This window comes from Heliconius melpomene, chromosome 20 (genome assembly GCF_056956725.1).
Source record: "Heliconius melpomene rosina isolate 202511_hmr_F chromosome 20, ASM5695672v1, whole genome shotgun sequence".
Taxonomy (NCBI): Eukaryota; Metazoa; Arthropoda; class Insecta; order Lepidoptera; family Nymphalidae; genus Heliconius; species Heliconius melpomene.
In genome coordinates, this window is record NC_140408.1 from 5,006,946 (window position 1) to 5,024,210 (window position 17,265).

Here is a 17,265-nt window from a genome sequence, read left to right on the forward strand (position 1 = left end):
CGTAACTCGTCAAGCGATTAAATCACTCAAAAGTCAAAACAACGTCATGCTTTTTGAAAGTTGAATTGAAATTACAATTTATATTTATTTTTAGGTTATGTTAATACAAATACATATACAATGGCTTCTACATGGTTTGATAAAATTGGGAATCCACGATTTATAGTAGCTCCCATGGTCGATGCCAGTGAGTTGGCCTGGAGACTTCTGTGCCGACGACATGGTGCTACATTATGTTATACTCCCATGCTTCACAGTACTGTTTTTACAAAAGATCCTAAATATAGAAAAGAAAATTTTACAACATGTAGTCAAGATCGGCCGTTGATTGTTCAAGTAATGCTCAAATTATAAATGAATGTAAACTTTTTACCATAGAAAACTTTGTTTTAATGTTATCTTTCTTTGATTTTTTGTCAGTTTTGCGGTAATAACCCAGTGACAATGGCAGCCGCTGCTAAATTTGTGGAAAATGACTGTGATGCTATTGATATAAATCTTGGATGCCCCCAGTCTATAGCAAAACGAGGTCAATATGGATCATTTCTTCAAGATGACTGGCAATTACTACAACAGATAGGCTAGTATTGTTATTATTATAATAATATAAAGGCTTGTGGTACAACTAGCATGCAACTGTAAACACAATGGTTGTTGGTTCATTTTGCACAGATGGATAATGAAATATTTAATATTTTCATTTCCTTGCTGAGGCAAGAAATGCGGCGTTAAGTTCTGCCACTGAACACTTAGAATGTCTTAATACTAAGTTCCCAGGTTCCCTCTACCTACCCTGCTATGTGCAGGATACAAAATGAATTTAAAATATATATATAATTGTCATTTAAATATTATTTGTTTATAGTTGTAGCAATGTCACAAGCAGTTTCAGTACCCATAACTTGTAAAGTAAGAGTTTTTGAAAGTATAGAAAAGTCTGTTCAGTATGCATTAATGTTACAAGAAGCTGGATGCAAATTATTAACTGTTCATGGCAGAACAAGAGAACAGAAAGGGCCACTGACAGGTATAGCTAGTTGGCAGCATATTAAAGCTATTAGGTTAGTTTAACTGCAATATATGCATTATGAAAAATTTGTAAAATATAATATAATAAAATTGTACAATTTAATTTTAGGGAAGCTGTTTCTGTACCAATGTTTGCTAATGGGAATATTCAGTGTCTACAAGATGTATATAGGTGTATAGATTATACAAGAGTTGATGGTGTGATGAGTGCTGAGGGAAATCTTACAAATCCAGCAATTTTTGAAGGCATTAATGCTGTAACATGGGACATTGCATTGGAATATTTAGAACTTGTAGAAAAATATCCATGTCCTTCATCTTACATAAGAGGCCATTTATTTAAAATATTTCATAAAATGTAAGTTTCTGGAACATTTCATCCAACATATTATAGTTTTAATTAGGAAACAGTGAGACAAATTGTACATTTAAATATTAAAACTTATATTGTTACTTCTATATCATTTCTAGCTTTACTATTGAGAACAACAATGAAGAAAGACAACTCCTGGCTATTGCTCAAAATTTAGATGACTTTAAACAAGTTTGTATAAAAATAAAAGAAAAGTATATACTATATCATGAAGGAAAAATATCAATGAATAATGATGATGGTGTTAGTAGAAATGGATTTAACTTAATTTTACCACCATGGTTATGTCAACCTTATGTGCGAATGTCACCTGAGGAGCACACAAAAAAAATGGAAAAATTAAATACAGAACAGGTAACATTAGATAACAAACTTCTTCATATTCATTGTTTTCTACATTAAAGAGAGAACAAAAATTTAGTTTGCATATAAAAAAATAATTGTAGTGGGACTTTCCAAGAGATATTAATTTGAGTACTGCTACTTTAAAATTATATATTTTTAAAAAATATTTCTATTTTTAATGTGGAGAGTAATACTTTAAAAATATTATAAAACACTAGAATTATCTGTTTTCTCTCTTACCAAATGATCATTCTTAACAGTAATTTTAAGGTAGCAGAAATTTGTAAAATTCTCTATGGATATGTTAACAATATAAATAAGTTATAACAACTTGGCTTAGTGGCCAGATTGCTTGCATAGTTTCCAGGAGGCACAGGTTAAGTCCTTTTTCTTTCTCAGTTTCTTTATACATTTTATACAATAAACACAAACATATAATACAAGTATAAATTTAAGTAAGATATATTTTTAAGGGTAATAACAATGACATCAAAAGAACATTTGAGGATCCAGATGGTAATATGATATCCAGAAAGAAGATGAAAAAAATGAGAAAAATATTAAGACGTCCCAAAAAATCTGAATGTGATTTACAAAATGGTAGAAGCGGAGTAATATGTATCAATGACAGTTGCCCTAATCCTCTGGTAATTATTTATTTCTTCTATTATTTTCAAGTGAAATTTAAACTCTTTTTATTCTTAATACATTATAAGAATTAATTATATAATGTAAAATATCACAATAAGCAGCTTTATTGCTGAGAGAGCATTCCTTGAGGCAACCTGGACAAAAATTAAAATAGATATTGATTTACTATATCACTTTGTGTGCCTTAGTAGCTAAGAGAGCTGTATACTTAAAAAAACTACTCAGTTTTACGTTTATCAAATCAAGTATTTTTACAAGCTTTTAGTTTTGTGTATATTTGTATTTGTACTTTTGCTAATTTAATATGTCATTTGCTTACTCTAAGTGAAATATATTTATCCTTAACCGATTTATTCTTGTTAAACTTTACTAAAAGTTTCACCAATTTACAAACTGGTTTTTACAGGGAGGAAAATGTGTTTACCAGCTTTGTAAGAAATGTTGCAGAAATAAATGTTTTGAAGAAGATTTAGACTGCAAAGGTCACAGAATATTAGTTCATACAAGGCGAGAAATGGCCAAAAAGTTTGCTGTAAATAAAATTGTTGAGACATAGATAGTGTTATGTAAATAGCTTATGATATTATTATTATTTATAGTAATTTGTAAATATATATTGTACATAAATATATAGTAATTTGTAAATATATATTGTACATAAATATAAATAAACATGTTTTTCTAAAAGATAAAATTTTTTATTTGCAATTTTATGCTATAAACTTGATTAAGCTTGGAAGAAATTATAATCAGCTAATTAATAAAAAAAAAGATTTAATTACAATATACAATTGAGGTGACATTCATTTTAAACTTGAAAGCATAAGCAGGTCACGTAAGTACCTAAAAATAGAAAAGGTGTATATGCGTATTACATGTAGGTAGATGTAGACGTATCGAACATCGAGTCGAGTCAATCATGCATTGTGTTCCATTGCGCGCGCATAATTAACATCCCAGCGTGTTTGAGCAGTGGCCAAGGTGACAAAAACTTTCGTAAATCCTTCATTAAATGCACAAATGTTGCACATTACATCAAACGCAAAGGACCCTAAGAAGGCTACATGGACTGCAGCTTCCACTCAACTACCTCCAAGTGTTGGGATGGATAGTGTTTATTATTACGATGTTACTTAACTTTTTAATATTAGTCCAAATATTGTTTGATGAATTAAAATTTGTGTCAATTTTAATATTTAGCTTGTTGTACGTGTTTCACATCGTTTCACATGTGACTGCTCTGCTTCTGGATCCTGGTGAGAGTGCCTTAAGAAAGCAAGAAATAAATATTGTCCCGGAGTTCGATCGCGCGGTGCACGCCCATGTTATAGAAAATGGAAGATGTCACCTATGTAACATTAATACTTCAGATAAGAAAACTAAGCATTGCGGCATATGCAATAAGTGTGTTTATCATTTTGATCATCACTGCAAGTGGCTGAACAATTGTGTGGGCCGTCGGAACTATATAGCCTTTATTGTATGTGTAATATCGGCATTTTTAATAGCATTGTTTACTTCTATATTATGCTTAACGAACATTATTATTTTTTTAAAAGATACAAATGAATTTAGTTTTGTAGCAAAGAGTTTTATAAACTGCACAGTAACAACAGATATTGTTCCTTATACTAAATACTGTAAAAATTCCTTATTTTTCTTAACTTTTCTAGTTACGTTTTGTTTAAGTGGATTAGCAATCTCATGTGCCTTATTGCATTTGTTGTGTTTTCATATATACATATCCTTCTTAGGTGTTTCTACTTACGAATATATAATGAGAAACTCCAACAAGAATACTATTTCGACGAGTTATCGGTGTTGTAGATCAAAAACTAAGCGGCTGTATCTATTTAACCAAAATAAAATACAATCAAATGAAGTAAATTGCGAAAGTAATCCAACTCCAAGTCTTGATCACGAACCCAGCATGAAAAATTTAATAAACACTTTAATAAATGATGAAATAAATAAGGCAAAAAAGATTTTCTTGTATGAGAATAATAAAATTCATCCGAATCATATTGAACTATCCAGCTAATAGGAATCTAACTGTACTTATGTACAATCAAAGAGTGTGGTAAATTATTGTTGTAACAAGTGCCTTAAGTGTATGATTTTAAAAAATATTTTGTTAAATTTTCTTAAATAAAATTTACTTGTTTTTTATTTCGCATTTGCTAAAAATCGTAATATATGACGTAGGTAGACGCAATTATATAGTCATTAGTCTTGATGAAGTCAGCCAATGAGCTAATAACTTAATCCACTTTTACTTCATAACATTTTTTTTTGTGTTCATTTTTAAACTAGTACTTAGCATAAAGTCGCTATTATTATTTTAATCAAATAATAAAATAGATAAAAGATATTTCTTGTACTTAAATGCTCAATTAGTATTGGTGTCAATACTTACATAGAACAAACAAAATATCATAATTTTTTGTTTAGGATACTGTATGTTTTACATATTTTTTTAATCTAAGCTACTTTCAGTAATGACAGGGTATATATATACACAATAAAACCAAAATATAATTTAGATTATTTAATATTATGAAATTTATAAACTTCTGAACACATAACATAAGATAAAATAAAGTATGAGTCAATTTCACCAAATAATTTTAAACAATTAATAAATATTAACATAGATTTATTCACGTTTGCGGCGACGATCTTGCTCCTCCTGAAATACAATACAATATGTTGTTTAATTTGTATAAATGCTATTTTTAATTAAAAAAATAAATAAAGAAAGACATAGATAATTGGTATAAATACCTTCTGCGTTAAGATAATAAGAAGTCTTCTTAGCATTCCAATAAAATCAATGAATAGTTCCAAAGCATGTTGGACAAAGTCTTTGTTACCCATCCTGCGTTTCTCAATGATCAGTTGTGTGTCAAAGAGAACAAATCCACACATAAGCATCAGTCCTAAGTAAAGATGAGCCTGAAAGATAAAAAAATCAAAATAAGCTTTTTTTTGTTTACACACCAATTAAATATAGCTTTATTTACTAATTATGGCCTTGAAAGGGAATAAAAAATTCTACAGAATAATTTTTCTTCATCTACACACAATAAATACATTAACATAAACAATAAAATTTTAATATTATATTTAGTTTTTACCTGGTAAAGGAAATGAGACTGCATAAAGATGTTAACCAAAGTCATCAAAGACATGGAAGTTAGCAAAGTCATAAGTGTGCCACCCAAAAACAACCAACTTCCTCGTTCTGCTAGCATAGCAGCAATGGAGAAACATACAAATACTATTGTAGTTCCCAGAAGAGCTGTTACAATTATGGAAGGATCAACAATGCTGACATATTCCAACAAAGGACCCATACCCATGCCTACAAAAAATAATTGTATATTAATAAATTATAAAATTTAGATAAATAATTAGAAATGATAATATTATAATTCTATTTGTTCACAGTAAATTATAAGTATATTATATAAAAAGATCAGCTTCATGTTTTTTCCTACATAACAGGCAGAGAGAACTTAGTGTCCAGCGACTGTTCTCCAATTTCTGCTTTAATACCAAATAAATATGTATTTAATGGCAGACCACAAATGTTGCATTTTTTCTTCCCCAAAGTGAAGAAATGAAAATAATTATTTTATCTGAGTGGGTATTATAAGCATCACATTTATAGTCAGAAGATGTCCCACTGTACTACAATGGCCTCTTTTACTACTATCACTATATTTTACCTACTAAATTAGGGACATTATGTCTCAAATTTGGTGGGTACCAATAGCTTTTCCAGAGCAATGAAAATTCAATCCCTAGGTTTGAATCAAACCCACAACTATCTTCTTTAAGGTCATAGGCCACAATAGCCTAAAAAAATATTTAATTAGTAGAGAAGTGAGTTAAGCAATATCATTCTAGTGAACAATTTCAAATAAAATTCACCTGAAGTGAGCCCAAATCCTAAGAGATATCCAAGTCTCAATTGTGTATTCTTTCCATTATCAGGAGTGGCAATTAGCATCAACATAAGACCTGCACCAACAATTGCTGAAAGTAATCCTGCTTGAAATCTTGTATACATATCAATGTATACTCCAGCTGATGCTGCTCCACAGGTCATCATAAGTGTCCCATAAACATTTTTAAGATGCTGACGCACTGGGGGCTCCCTATAAAAAAATAAATAAAGATCATTGCATTACAATTTCAATAAAAAAAATGCAAATCATGGGAGGTTTACATAATATTTTTATAATAAATTTTCTATTATCATTCATTTTTTATTGTGGTTTCAATGTATATGATGCATTCTTCGAGAATAATCTTAATGTTAAAGGATAATTTGTTTATTTAGTTAATATAAATTGTGACGATAACAATGACCTTGACGTAAATAAAGAAAGACTTATAATAGAATTTACAATTATTAGTTAAAATAGCATATATACGATACTTACAGGCGGTTTTGAAAGCTATTTATGAAAGTTTGTATATTTGGAGTCATGTTGAAAATTTCTTTTAATTGACGACCAGATAATTTCAATACGTTTCTATATTCTTTCAAAAACCTGCGTTAATCCACTATCCTAAAACGCTATAAACAGAAGTGAATTAAAGTGATGCAATAGAACACAATTTAATAAACACAATGCACTTTCTTTCATGTACCACGAAATTTATAAAATGGAGTTTGGATGAACATTGGACTGGTAATTTACTAGAACATTTATAATCGATATGTAGTCGATAATATTATCGATTACAATAGCCAAGTTAGTACTTATTAGCAAAAATAGTTTTAAATTTAAAACTAAAGGATACTCTTCAAGTAATTTGATGAAGTGGGATTTGTGCGTTATAGTAATAAAATAAAATAAAATGTAAAGAAAAAAATTATAACAGGAAAAAGATCAATATTAATTTTATAATATAACGAAAAAATTAAGAACGAGTATAATTTTCATGTAACATAATAATATTTATCCATGTAATGAAAATAAAAACAAAATAAATTATCTCTTTTATTTTTAAAATCGATATAAGAATTAAAATCGATTATTCAGGGACGTAATTTAACCAATAGTAACATAACACGGTAACTGTTTTTTAAAACACTAATCGGTTTGTTGTACTACTTCTTTCTATTGTAATTTGTAATACTTTTTTTAAAAAATATATACAAAACAATATTATTTTAATTAATATAATAAAATATGACAAAATTGAAAATTAACATTAATATAACTTATAATTATAAAAATGTAGTCAATATAAGTTGCAGTTAGTGAGCCTAGATTTAATTATTTATCTGTTTAGTTGTCAAGAAAATAAAGTAAAAACATAACCTATAAAATAAACATTGATAAATCGTGACTTTAAATTTAGGTTAGGCCTGAACAATGATCATGATTTTTAAACCATAGCGTATTGTGTGTATTTTATATGAACAGAATTTCTTTATGAGAAATAGTATTTAATATTTTACAACCATGGGGAAGAAAACAAAAGTAGGAAAACAACGAAAAGACAAATATTATCAACTTGCAAAAGAAACAGGTTAGTTTTGTTAGTTACTGTTGTGCTTTTTATATTTTGATAGATAGTTAATGTTTTGTTATATTTGTTTCAGGTTATCGTTCTCGAGCTGCTTTTAAGCTTATTCAATTAAATAGAAAATTTGGCTTTCTTCAAAAATCTAGAGTATGTATCGACTTATGTGCAGCACCTGGTGGATGGATGCAGGTGGCGCATCAGAATATGCCCGTCTCCAGCGTCGTCATAGGTGTTGATTTATTTCCAATAAAACCTGTACCTGGTTGTATAAGTCTTACAGAAGATATTACAACAGAAAAATGTAAAACCGCTATAAAGAAAGAAATAAAAACTTGGAAAGCTGATGTTGTTTTAAACGATGGTGCACCAAATGTCGGTCTTAACTGGATTCATGATGCATATCAACAGGCATCACTTACTTTAAGCGCTATGAAATTAGCTTCTCATTTTTTGAGACAAGGTGGTTGGTTTGTAACAAAAGTGTTCAGATCGAAAGACTATCATGCTTTGCTCTGGGTTTTGAAACAATTTTTTAAGAAAGTTCATGCAACAAAACCACAAGCTTCTCGTAATGAGTCATCTGAAATTTTTGTCGTATGCCAAGGATACATTGCTCCTGATAGTATAGATCCTAAATTACTGGACCCAAAATATGTGTTTGAAGACTTGGAAATCATTAAAAAGCAACATAATAACATCTTACATCCTGAAAAACAGAAGAAACCTAAGGCAGAGGGCTACAAAGAAAATGATTATACAACTTATCATAGTATATCAGTAGCAGAACTACTTGAAAAGGAGGATCCAATTGACATGCTGCAGGGATGTTCTGAGGTATAGAAATCTAGTCTATTTGGTTTTATGCTTAATGTGGTGCATTATTTAGTGAAAAAATTAAATTCATATATTACATTTCTTTTTTTAGATTATATTAGATGATAAAGATGTTCTGAATCATCCTAAGACAACTAGTGAAATAAAGGAATGTTGCAAAGATATCAAAGTTCTGGGAAGAAAGGATGTCAAGGCTATATTAAGTTGGTTGAAACATGTCAAAGACTGGAAAACTTCTCAAGCTAATGTAGTAGTAAGTAGCAGTATACTACATAAACAATAAAATTAATATAATATATTTATATTTTTAACTAGTCTAATTAAAAAGGTTTATTAATTAGTTTCTTGAATGATGTACTAGGAACCATCTGTCACAGAAGATGAAGACAAGACAAGTAAAGAGGATTCTGATGATGAAACTGACAAAGTTGATACAGAAATAGCTGAACTGCAAGTAAGTAATTGTAAAAATTTAAAAATTAAAATGAGACACCGACCTATTTTTAGATACCTTTAGATACAAGTCTTGAGTTCAGTTCAGTTCAGTTCTTTATTTATGGTGTTTTGAACGCATAAGTCTTGAACTTCTTGAGTGATTGGGAGTGATTAAATTTCACTTTACACAAAACAATAATAATTCTGAATAATTGACCAATGTCTTCATTATTGGCATCCATGTTGAATTTGGCTTTAAGCATTTCTGTAGTTCACTTTTACCTGACACATACTTGATTGTACAGCTGAGATTAACTTTTGTGGTTTTTAGTAGTAATTATTGTAAATTAATATTTGTAATGTATATCACAATAATAATCAGTAATAAATAAAAAAAGTTTTAGATTTTTGATTTTCCAGAGATTTTCAGAATTGACTTGGTTATAGTTCAAGTCATATATATTATACTCATTGTACATTTATTACTTTAAGAGAAGACTTAGTCCCTACTTCGCAAATCAATTGCATTCATTTAAGTAGTCTGCACTGTAATAAATGGCTTATAATTAAAGTGATTAAGAATGTATCTTAAGTATATTTTTATACATTTTGTTACTATACACTGTAGATTTCTTTTGTCTGTTCCTTTATTGCTCTTTTTTATTACTATTGTTGCGATTTATTTCTTTATTATTAAGATGATAAATATAAAAAAATACTCAGTCACAATAACATTCTATAATTAATTTAATTGTAATTTTAGGATGAAGAAAAACGACAACTAAAGAGAAAACGAAAACAGTTAAATAAGCAAAGACAAAAGCTAGCAGAAAAAATGAATCTTAAGATGGTTCTTAAAGGTGATGATGGACCTATCCTGGAAAGTCATGACATGTTTAGTTTGGCTGATATTAAGAACAAGGAGGTAAAGAAATGCAATATTAATATTATTATATATTGAAAATTAAACTCCATATTAGTTTTTTAAATTTTATTTAAAGTTAACTTAAAAGCAAAATCTTCAACAATGAATTCATACTATTGTTTCTGTTAAATTCCAATCCAATCATGCATATAAGAATGGATCCGCCCTATTCTCTCTGCCTATCCTATATGCAGGTAAATGAAAGAAAAAATTGTAAAAATTTATTTCGTCAATATTATAACTAATATAGTATAGTATATTTAATAAATGATTTTCTCTAATTTAAGCAATTGAAAATGATTGTCGATCAATCACCCGATATTGTAGTGGATGATAATGGTGGATCTGATGATGAATTGAAGACAAAACCTAAATATATGAAATATGATGTAGAAGAATCAAAATTAGATTCATCAGGGCTCTTCTACAAGGATTCCGACAGTGAACTTGAAATGGAATCTGATTCAGATGGTGATAACGATAAGGAAACTCTAGGTAAATAATTATAATTTCCTTTTTTTTTCATTACATGTATCCCACTATTTGGGATTCACAGCGCAAGGTAAGCAGAGGGAATCACGAAACCTAGTGTTAAGACACTTCATTTCCCAATAAGACACTTACGAACCGTTACGAACTTTCCGTCGATTTCTTGAGGCATTGCATGTTAAGTGGCGGAACTCAACGCCGCGCTTTACCTTACCAGAGCGAGAAAAATATAAAATATTTAATTTCCTTGAATTGGAATCGATTCTACAACCTGTCGCGTTTACAGTCACACACTTGTTACTGCCTATTAAAATCATTTATTATTTATATTTTTTACAGCATTCTCCGATTCAGAAAATGAGTCCAAAAAAATCGATAAAATAACAAAATTGAATACTTTGCGAAATGCCAAAATTAATTCAAAGCCTTCAATACCGAAGGACAATCCTTTACTTACGGACTTAGATAACACTGACCCAGTATCCAAGAGGTCAATGAAAGCTGAACTGTGGTTTCAGAAAGATAGTTTCAAAGACATAGATGAAGAAGAGGATGAAGGAGTGGATTTAGATAAATTAGCTGAAAGCTATAGAGAAAAAGGTAAACTATTTTAAGTTTCACCCTGTATTCTGTACATTTTTATTGCCCTAAAAAATAGTAGGATAGGCAGAGGAAACATGGGAACCTGATATTGAGGCATATTGAGATACTTCTGTTTCTGGCTGGTATTATATTGTATTTATAAGTTACCATTTATATGCCTGTTTTAATGGAAATTTCGTTTTGTTGAAATACGCTTAAAACACTAATATTATTTGATAGTTATATCTTTTGTGTGCAATAATGAACTTACAACACGAACAACACTAGAACAACGTAATCTTAATGTGACATAATGGCCTCAAATTTTATCATTTGATGTGATTGTTTTTTCCGTTTTTGTTACAATTTCTGACAATCTTTTAATGCCATTCAGTATTATCCAATAAATCTGCCTAAATTTAAACTTTTTACGCCCAGTAGTAATATTATATTGAGTACAGTAGTAGTACAGTAGTAATATTATATTGATTGATTACAGGAAAAAAAGTTAAAATTGACCAAAACGATGTAAAAGCTGGTGGTATCAAAAGAAAACAAGGTGCTGATGAATCAAGTGATGAGTCATCTGATAGTGATTACGACGTAGAAGAGAACGTAACGGCGCCTGAAAACAAATCTGGAGCAAAAAGTAGTAAAAAAGACGGATTTGAAGTTGTTGCCCAGGATCCTGGTCAGTATAATGTTCACTTCACGCTCTATCCCGCACATAGCAGGTTAAGACACTTAGTTCCCATAAGGAAACTTTGTTTCCCAGTTTCTGCCGATTTGTTGGGACGTTGGGTGTTAAGTGGCGGATCAAATCAATGCCGCAATTAACTTTGCAACCAAGGCAAGGAAATGAACGTATTAAATTTTCCCAAATGGGAATCGAATCTACAACCGTCGCGTTTACATCGCACGTTTCTGATACTTTGCCATAACAACCTAAGATGGACTCTAAGCGGTCAGTAGAATTTGTTTGACAAAAAATAAATCTATACCTTTGAGTTAATTTGAAAGTGTAGTATCCAATATTTTATTATTAGTTATAACAACGCAGAGTAATAAAGATAGATAGATACATTTTAAAATTGATCAAAATTTTTATACTTTATAGAATCTTGATATTCTTAAACATATTTCACATTATTTTATAGAATTAAAAAGATTGAAGAAGAATTTGAAAATGGACGCAGAGACTCTCGCACTGGGAACAATGGTGGCTACCTCGAAAAAATTCAAACGCGATCTGGTCGACGACGGCTGGAATCGTTACGCGTTCAACGACAAAAACTTACCCGATTGGTTTGTTGAAGACGAGAAGAAACACATGAAGAAAGATATTGTCGTGCCTGAGGTATGTTATATTTATGTATATTAATTAATATAATTGAGGTTGTCTTGGCGCAGTAGCACAAGCGTGTGACTGTAGACGCGACGATTGTGGGTTCAAATACATACATAATATAGCTGTTATATTCACATTAACTAACATGAAAATTGTGTTTTATTCCAGAAATACACAGAAGAATATAAAAATCGTTTGCAAGACATTAACGCGAGACCGATAAAGAAAGTGGTAGAGGCCAAAGCAAGAAAGAAGAAGCGTATGATAAAAAAAATGGAGCGCGCGAAGAAGAAGGTTGAAGCCTTGATGGAGAATGCAGACATGTCTGAACGGGAGAAATCTCAACAAATAAGACAGCTCTACAAAAAGGCACAGACCGACGGTAAAAAGAAATTAACATACGTCGTCGCTAAGAAACATACGACAGCCAAGAGAATGAAGCGACCCGCCGGGGTGAAGGGACACTACAAGGTGGTAGACCCGCGTATGAAGAAGGATTTACGCGCGCAAAAAGCGAAGGAAAAAACTAAAGGCCGCGGCAAAAAAGCGAGAAACACCAGCAAGGCAAGGCCTAAACAAAAAGGAAAGAAAGCTAAATAACCGATTGCATACATGTTTATAATTTAGGCAACAATACATTGTTCAGTATAATAAAAATATTTTTAAATAAGTTTATTTCTTATTTTTGGTATTGGTTGTAATATTGTAGTTGTTCTTAAGTGATAACATTAACTTTTTGTTAAACAGTTATTAAAAAAAACTGATTGTCTATGACAATATTATGAAAGCGATGAGTTAGTTTGTTTGAACGCGCTATCTCAGAAACTACTGGTTCTAATTGAAAAGTTATTTAGTTTTGGATAGTCCATTTCACGAGGTGGGATATAGGTAATAGTCTTATCATGGTAATAGTTTCTATGTGACCCTGAGTCATAGTTATTTCTGTTACATAGAATGTATCATGCATGTGTCATACACGCGACCACGTGGGCCAAGCCGCAGTTAAATACTAGTTTAAATGCAGTAATATCTATTAAATTGTATATGAAAGCAATGAGAACTTATTTTTTAACTCTAAATATGACAATATTGCCATTTGCAAGTGTACATTCACTTATCCTGCGCTTGAATAATTTGTGGATTAATACCAAACTAATTATTACAAAAATTAACTAATTGTTACTTGTGAATAATTATAGACACTGGCCCTATTTTTATCGGTTCCCGAATAATAAAACATAACAAAAACCTATAGTTAAAAGCACTAACTAAATAATCTTGATGACCTGAAAACGTATTGAGCGTAGGCACAAGACATTAATAAAGCTATATTTTTACTCGTATATAAGTTCAGGGCCGGTGGTATTTGAGTCCCCGTGCGTCACTCGCGCCTAACGGCTAGAGTTCAGGGACAGGCGCGCCATAAATGATATCATTCTGCTCGACCTTGGTGTTTTATTCTGATTCGTTTCAACTACGTTGTCTGCTTACTAAGTGCTTTCGAGTAGGTACCTACATACACCCATTTTACTCGCCTCTTCTGAATTTTCAAACGTCAATGTTACAGATTACGTAAACTGTATATCATTGCCGTAAACCGAAATATCGAAATCCTTTTTCCTGTATTTCTAGATTAAATTGATTGTAGTATTTGCTTTAGTTCCGCGTCACTATTGTAATTGTGATAGTTGACGTAGGTACCTTTGCCATTACAGAAATAGCTGGAGAGCATCAGAAATTTAGATCGTTTGTGTGGTGGTGGTAGGCTGGGGGGTGGCTCGTGGTAGGGGACGGGTGGCGGCGGCCGGCGCTATATCGAGCGCGATCACGGCCAAGGCCGCACCGCCGTCATCGCCCCGACCCGTGCCCTACACCCGCCAATATACTTTATTGAATGTAAATGTTTGTTCTATTTACTTAACGTTTTTATAGTTTAGTCGTTTATTGCTTTTAATGTCATTCTAAATGTCACGGTTGGAAAGACCCTTTACGTTACAATCGCTTTATGCGCATACAATATTGATATATTTTTTTACATACATCTCTAGGAATATACGTTTTGTAATATTTAATTTAAATAATATTATATAATAAATGCCTTTTGTTCAAAATATTCAAACCATGTGTAGTACGAACTGTAGCAACTACGTATAAGCCAATCTATCTACGGTTTTAACCTCGGATCCTGGGTAAAGGTCAACTCGGCGAGGTCCCCTCACCCTCCACCCTCAATTTACTTCCTATACAGCTAAAGTGAATTCACATATAAGTTCATAATATCATGTTTTATTTTCAAATATTATTTTTTTATAATAATTTACGGGTTTGGTAAAGAAATTTGACACTGTTTTACATAGGAGGCATAAACTAAAATCGTAGTGGCGCAAGGGCACAAGGGTGTGACTGTAACGCGACGGTTGTGGGTTCGATCCCCAATTAGAGTATGATTTATTATTTATTAATATTTTTATTTCATTGCTCTGGCACCAAATCATAAGGCCACTCAACACTCAATGCCTCTAAAAATTCAGCCGAAAGTGGACAATGGAGTGCCTTAACACTAGATTCTCTCTGCATACCCTGCTACATGCAGAATACACCATAACATCACCTAATAAAGATACATATTTATTACGTAATAGTTTTCTATATTATCTAACTACAATTAAAATTGACATTGGACGAGTGATTAATTACTTGGAAACGAATGGAAGTAACCAGCCAGTATTACTTCAAAAATATAAATAGCTATTAAATAAAAGGTATTGTGTGTTAGTAGGTAGGTAGACATGACGGTTGGTGACGTCCGCGAGCAGGTAGGGGCAGGACGCGGGGGTGACCTCGCCCTCGCAAGGTCACAAGAGACGTTCCACTCAACACCACGTTCCTCCCCCCTCAGTATTCTTCCAGGCCATTCCATGCCAAGACATATTCATATTAATATAAATCGAAAACATCTTGATCGGTGTATTATGTATATAGATAGATGTGTTTATTACCTAATATTTATATACGGTTAGTCATTATTGTTTTCAATTTAATACTTTAATAACTTTTTAGTTACGTCATGCTGTATCAGGCACACAGCAAAGTAAGCAGAAGGGACCTAGTATTAAGGCACTCCATTCCCCATTTTCCACCGAATTCTGGAAGTGTTGCGTATTAAGTGGCGTAACTGTACGCCGCGTTTTGCCTCGGCACAAGAACGAAGAAACTGGAAATATTGAATATTTCATTTCCTCGACTTGGAATCGGCCATATTTAGATTATAAAGTGCGTTGGGGTAAGCTTATTTGGCTATTAACTTTGTAGGTACCAGATTTTGAAAAAAATAAGTAGGTACCTATACAATGACAAACTGAAGTTGACAGTTTAAGAATCAGTTATTAAATATTTAATAATAAAAGATTTATAAATCGATCTTAATAAGAAATCAAATACTCATATTTCGATTCATACATAAATACCTTTAAATTCTGCAAGGGTCACAAAAATGTAATAAATTAACAAATTAAGATTTAATTTAGTTATTATTATTATTCACATATATGTTTACCTTTCGAGGTAATCGTAAGCACAATTAAACATCATAGAACGATAACCTGGTTAGTCTGACCTCTTTAGAAGAGGTTATTGATCCGAACTGTATGTGTTAGGCAAGATATTTTTATTTTAAACAGTAAGCATGTTTAAATATTACATTTTAAGAATAATTTATATAAATTTTATTATGCTTATAACACGGTGTTGATTTAATTGGAATATGTCGAATTAGAGTTATATAGTAGTGGGTTCAAAACTTAAAATTCTATGTAATGAAATGGCGATATCGTACTTTTGCCAGCTCACACAATTGGTTTTATACACAAAGTAAAAAAACATTAGACATATGTATATCTTTATGTTGGTTTGTTGCCGTAAATAATATAATAAGTAATATTATTTATGTGAGAATTGTAATTGTAAGTTCAGTCCCACATAAGGTAAAAATTATATATAAATAGGCCATCGTAGCACACGTTCGATTCCACTCGGGGAAATGACTCGCACATGAAGGTTTCCATACCGTTGACGAAACCCTTCATTACGAAAATGTCAACGGTCTAACTATCTTAGTTCATGAGACACAGCCTGGTGACAGGTGCACCGACAGACATACAGCACAGCGGAGTCTTAGTAATAGGATCCGCTTTAACCTTTACTGTTATACCTTTGCTGAAGATAAAAAAAAAAATAGATGCGACATTTAATTGTTCTTAACGTAACCTTAATTAAGTGGAGTGTATGTTTTTCTCTGAAATATTATTACTTTAGTAGTTTAAGTCCGTAACATACAACGACGTGGGTGTATATATAAAATTTTTCATATGACTGATATATTAAACATATTTGGAATTTGAATCATATTAATTTATGAAAAAAGTAAAAGAAATTGCAAGCATTATAATTATTAAATTATCAATGTGTATACTCCAAAGTAGACTTCATAAAATATTTTACTTACATCTGAAAAAATTGTTTGAAATATAGCCATTGCGAATATTTACGCCAATAAAAATGGTGGGAAAACCGCATGCTTAATTTTTCTATTTTATTACGGACGGAAATTATGAACTCGTTGAATTTTAATTTTCTTTATATATTTTTCAATTTTTGTGTAATAATTGTACTTTTTGGTTTTTTATTTTAAATTTAATTAGTACGACC

The 17,265-nt window shown here is 31.1% G+C and overlaps 4 protein-coding genes across 4 annotated transcripts; 3 read left to right on the top strand and 1 right to left on the bottom strand.

Annotated features, from left to right (window-relative positions):
• The first annotated feature begins 6 nt into the window (after nt 1–6).
• Nucleotides 7–3,092, top strand: Dus1 (Dihydrouridine synthase 1). Its single transcript, XM_085204709.1, has 7 exons — nt 7–336; nt 421–580; nt 866–1,061; nt 1,139–1,387; nt 1,501–1,756; nt 2,221–2,394; nt 2,805–3,092. Exons 1-7 carry the CDS (start codon nt 121–123, stop codon nt 2,952–2,954), a joined length of 1,401 nt encoding a protein of 466 aa, XP_085060835.1. The 5' UTR covers nt 7–120; the 3' UTR covers nt 2,955–3,092.
• A 181-nt stretch (nt 3,093–3,273) lies between these two features.
• On the top strand, nt 3,274–4,567 carry LOC146527654 (palmitoyltransferase ZDHHC11). The gene has a single exon (XM_085204710.1). The coding sequence runs from the start codon at nt 3,411–3,413 to the stop codon at nt 4,437–4,439; it is 1,029 nt and encodes a 342-aa protein (XP_085060836.1). The 5' UTR covers nt 3,274–3,410; the 3' UTR covers nt 4,440–4,567.
• A 366-nt stretch (nt 4,568–4,933) lies between these two features.
• On the bottom strand, nt 4,934–7,133 carry BI-1 (Bax Inhibitor-1). Its single transcript, XM_085204712.1, has 5 exons — nt 6,850–7,133; nt 6,335–6,561; nt 5,536–5,762; nt 5,183–5,353; nt 4,934–5,087 (listed from the first exon to the last, which is right to left on the bottom strand). The coding sequence occupies exons 1-5, from the start codon at nt 6,894–6,896 to the stop codon at nt 5,055–5,057; spliced, it is 705 nt and encodes a 234-aa protein (XP_085060838.1). The 5' UTR covers nt 6,897–7,133; the 3' UTR covers nt 4,934–5,054.
• Nucleotides 7,134–7,687: 554 nt separating this feature from the next.
• On the top strand, nt 7,688–13,228 carry LOC146527656 (pre-rRNA 2'-O-ribose RNA methyltransferase FTSJ3). The gene is made up of 10 exons (XM_085204713.1): nt 7,688–7,948; nt 8,022–8,779; nt 8,871–9,032; nt 9,141–9,233; nt 9,978–10,139; nt 10,427–10,634; nt 10,968–11,228; nt 11,710–11,901; nt 12,368–12,567; nt 12,727–13,228. The coding sequence occupies exons 1-10, from the start codon at nt 7,882–7,884 to the stop codon at nt 13,156–13,158; spliced, it is 2,535 nt and encodes an 844-aa protein (XP_085060839.1). The 5' UTR covers nt 7,688–7,881; the 3' UTR covers nt 13,159–13,228.
• The last annotated feature ends 4,037 nt before the right edge of the window (nt 13,229–17,265 follow it).

What these genes read in the sequence shown, in the direction of transcription:
- LOC146527654 (XM_085204710.1), top strand. Translation starts at nt 3,411, where the DNA reads ATGCACAAATGTTGCACATTACATCAAACGCAAAGGACCCTAAGAAGG.
- Dus1 (XM_085204709.1), top strand. Translation starts at nt 121, where the DNA reads ATGGCTTCTACATGGTTTGATAAAATTGGGAATCCACGATTTATAGTA. An exon ending in GCAATTACTACAACAGATAG is followed by an intron (nt 581 to 865) that starts GCTAGTATTGTT and finishes ATTTGTTTATAG; the next exon opens with TTGTAGCAATGTCACAAGCA. An exon ending in AAAAATTAAATACAGAACAG is followed by an intron (nt 1,757 to 2,220) that starts GTAACATTAGAT and finishes TATATTTTTAAG; the next exon opens with GGTAATAACAATGACATCAA.
- BI-1 (XM_085204712.1), bottom strand. Translation starts at nt 6,896, where the DNA reads ATGACTCCAAATATACAAACTTTCATAAATAGCTTTCAAAACCGCCT. An exon ending in AGTCTCATTTCCTTTACCAG is followed by an intron (nt 5,354 to 5,535) that starts GTAAAAACTAAA and finishes TTTATCTTTCAG; the next exon opens with GCTCATCTTTACTTAGGACT. An exon ending in TTATTATCTTAACGCAGAAG is followed by an intron (nt 5,088 to 5,182) that starts GTATTTATACCA and finishes ATTGTATTTCAG; the next exon opens with GAGGAGCAAGATCGTCGCCG.
- LOC146527656 (XM_085204713.1), top strand. Translation starts at nt 7,882, where the DNA reads ATGGGGAAGAAAACAAAAGTAGGAAAACAACGAAAAGACAAATATTAT. An exon ending in CTTCTCAAGCTAATGTAGTA is followed by an intron (nt 9,033 to 9,140) that starts GTAAGTAGCAGT and finishes ATGATGTACTAG; the next exon opens with GAACCATCTGTCACAGAAGA. An exon ending in CAGAAATAGCTGAACTGCAA is followed by an intron (nt 9,234 to 9,977) that starts GTAAGTAATTGT and finishes TTGTAATTTTAG; the next exon opens with GATGAAGAAAAACGACAACT.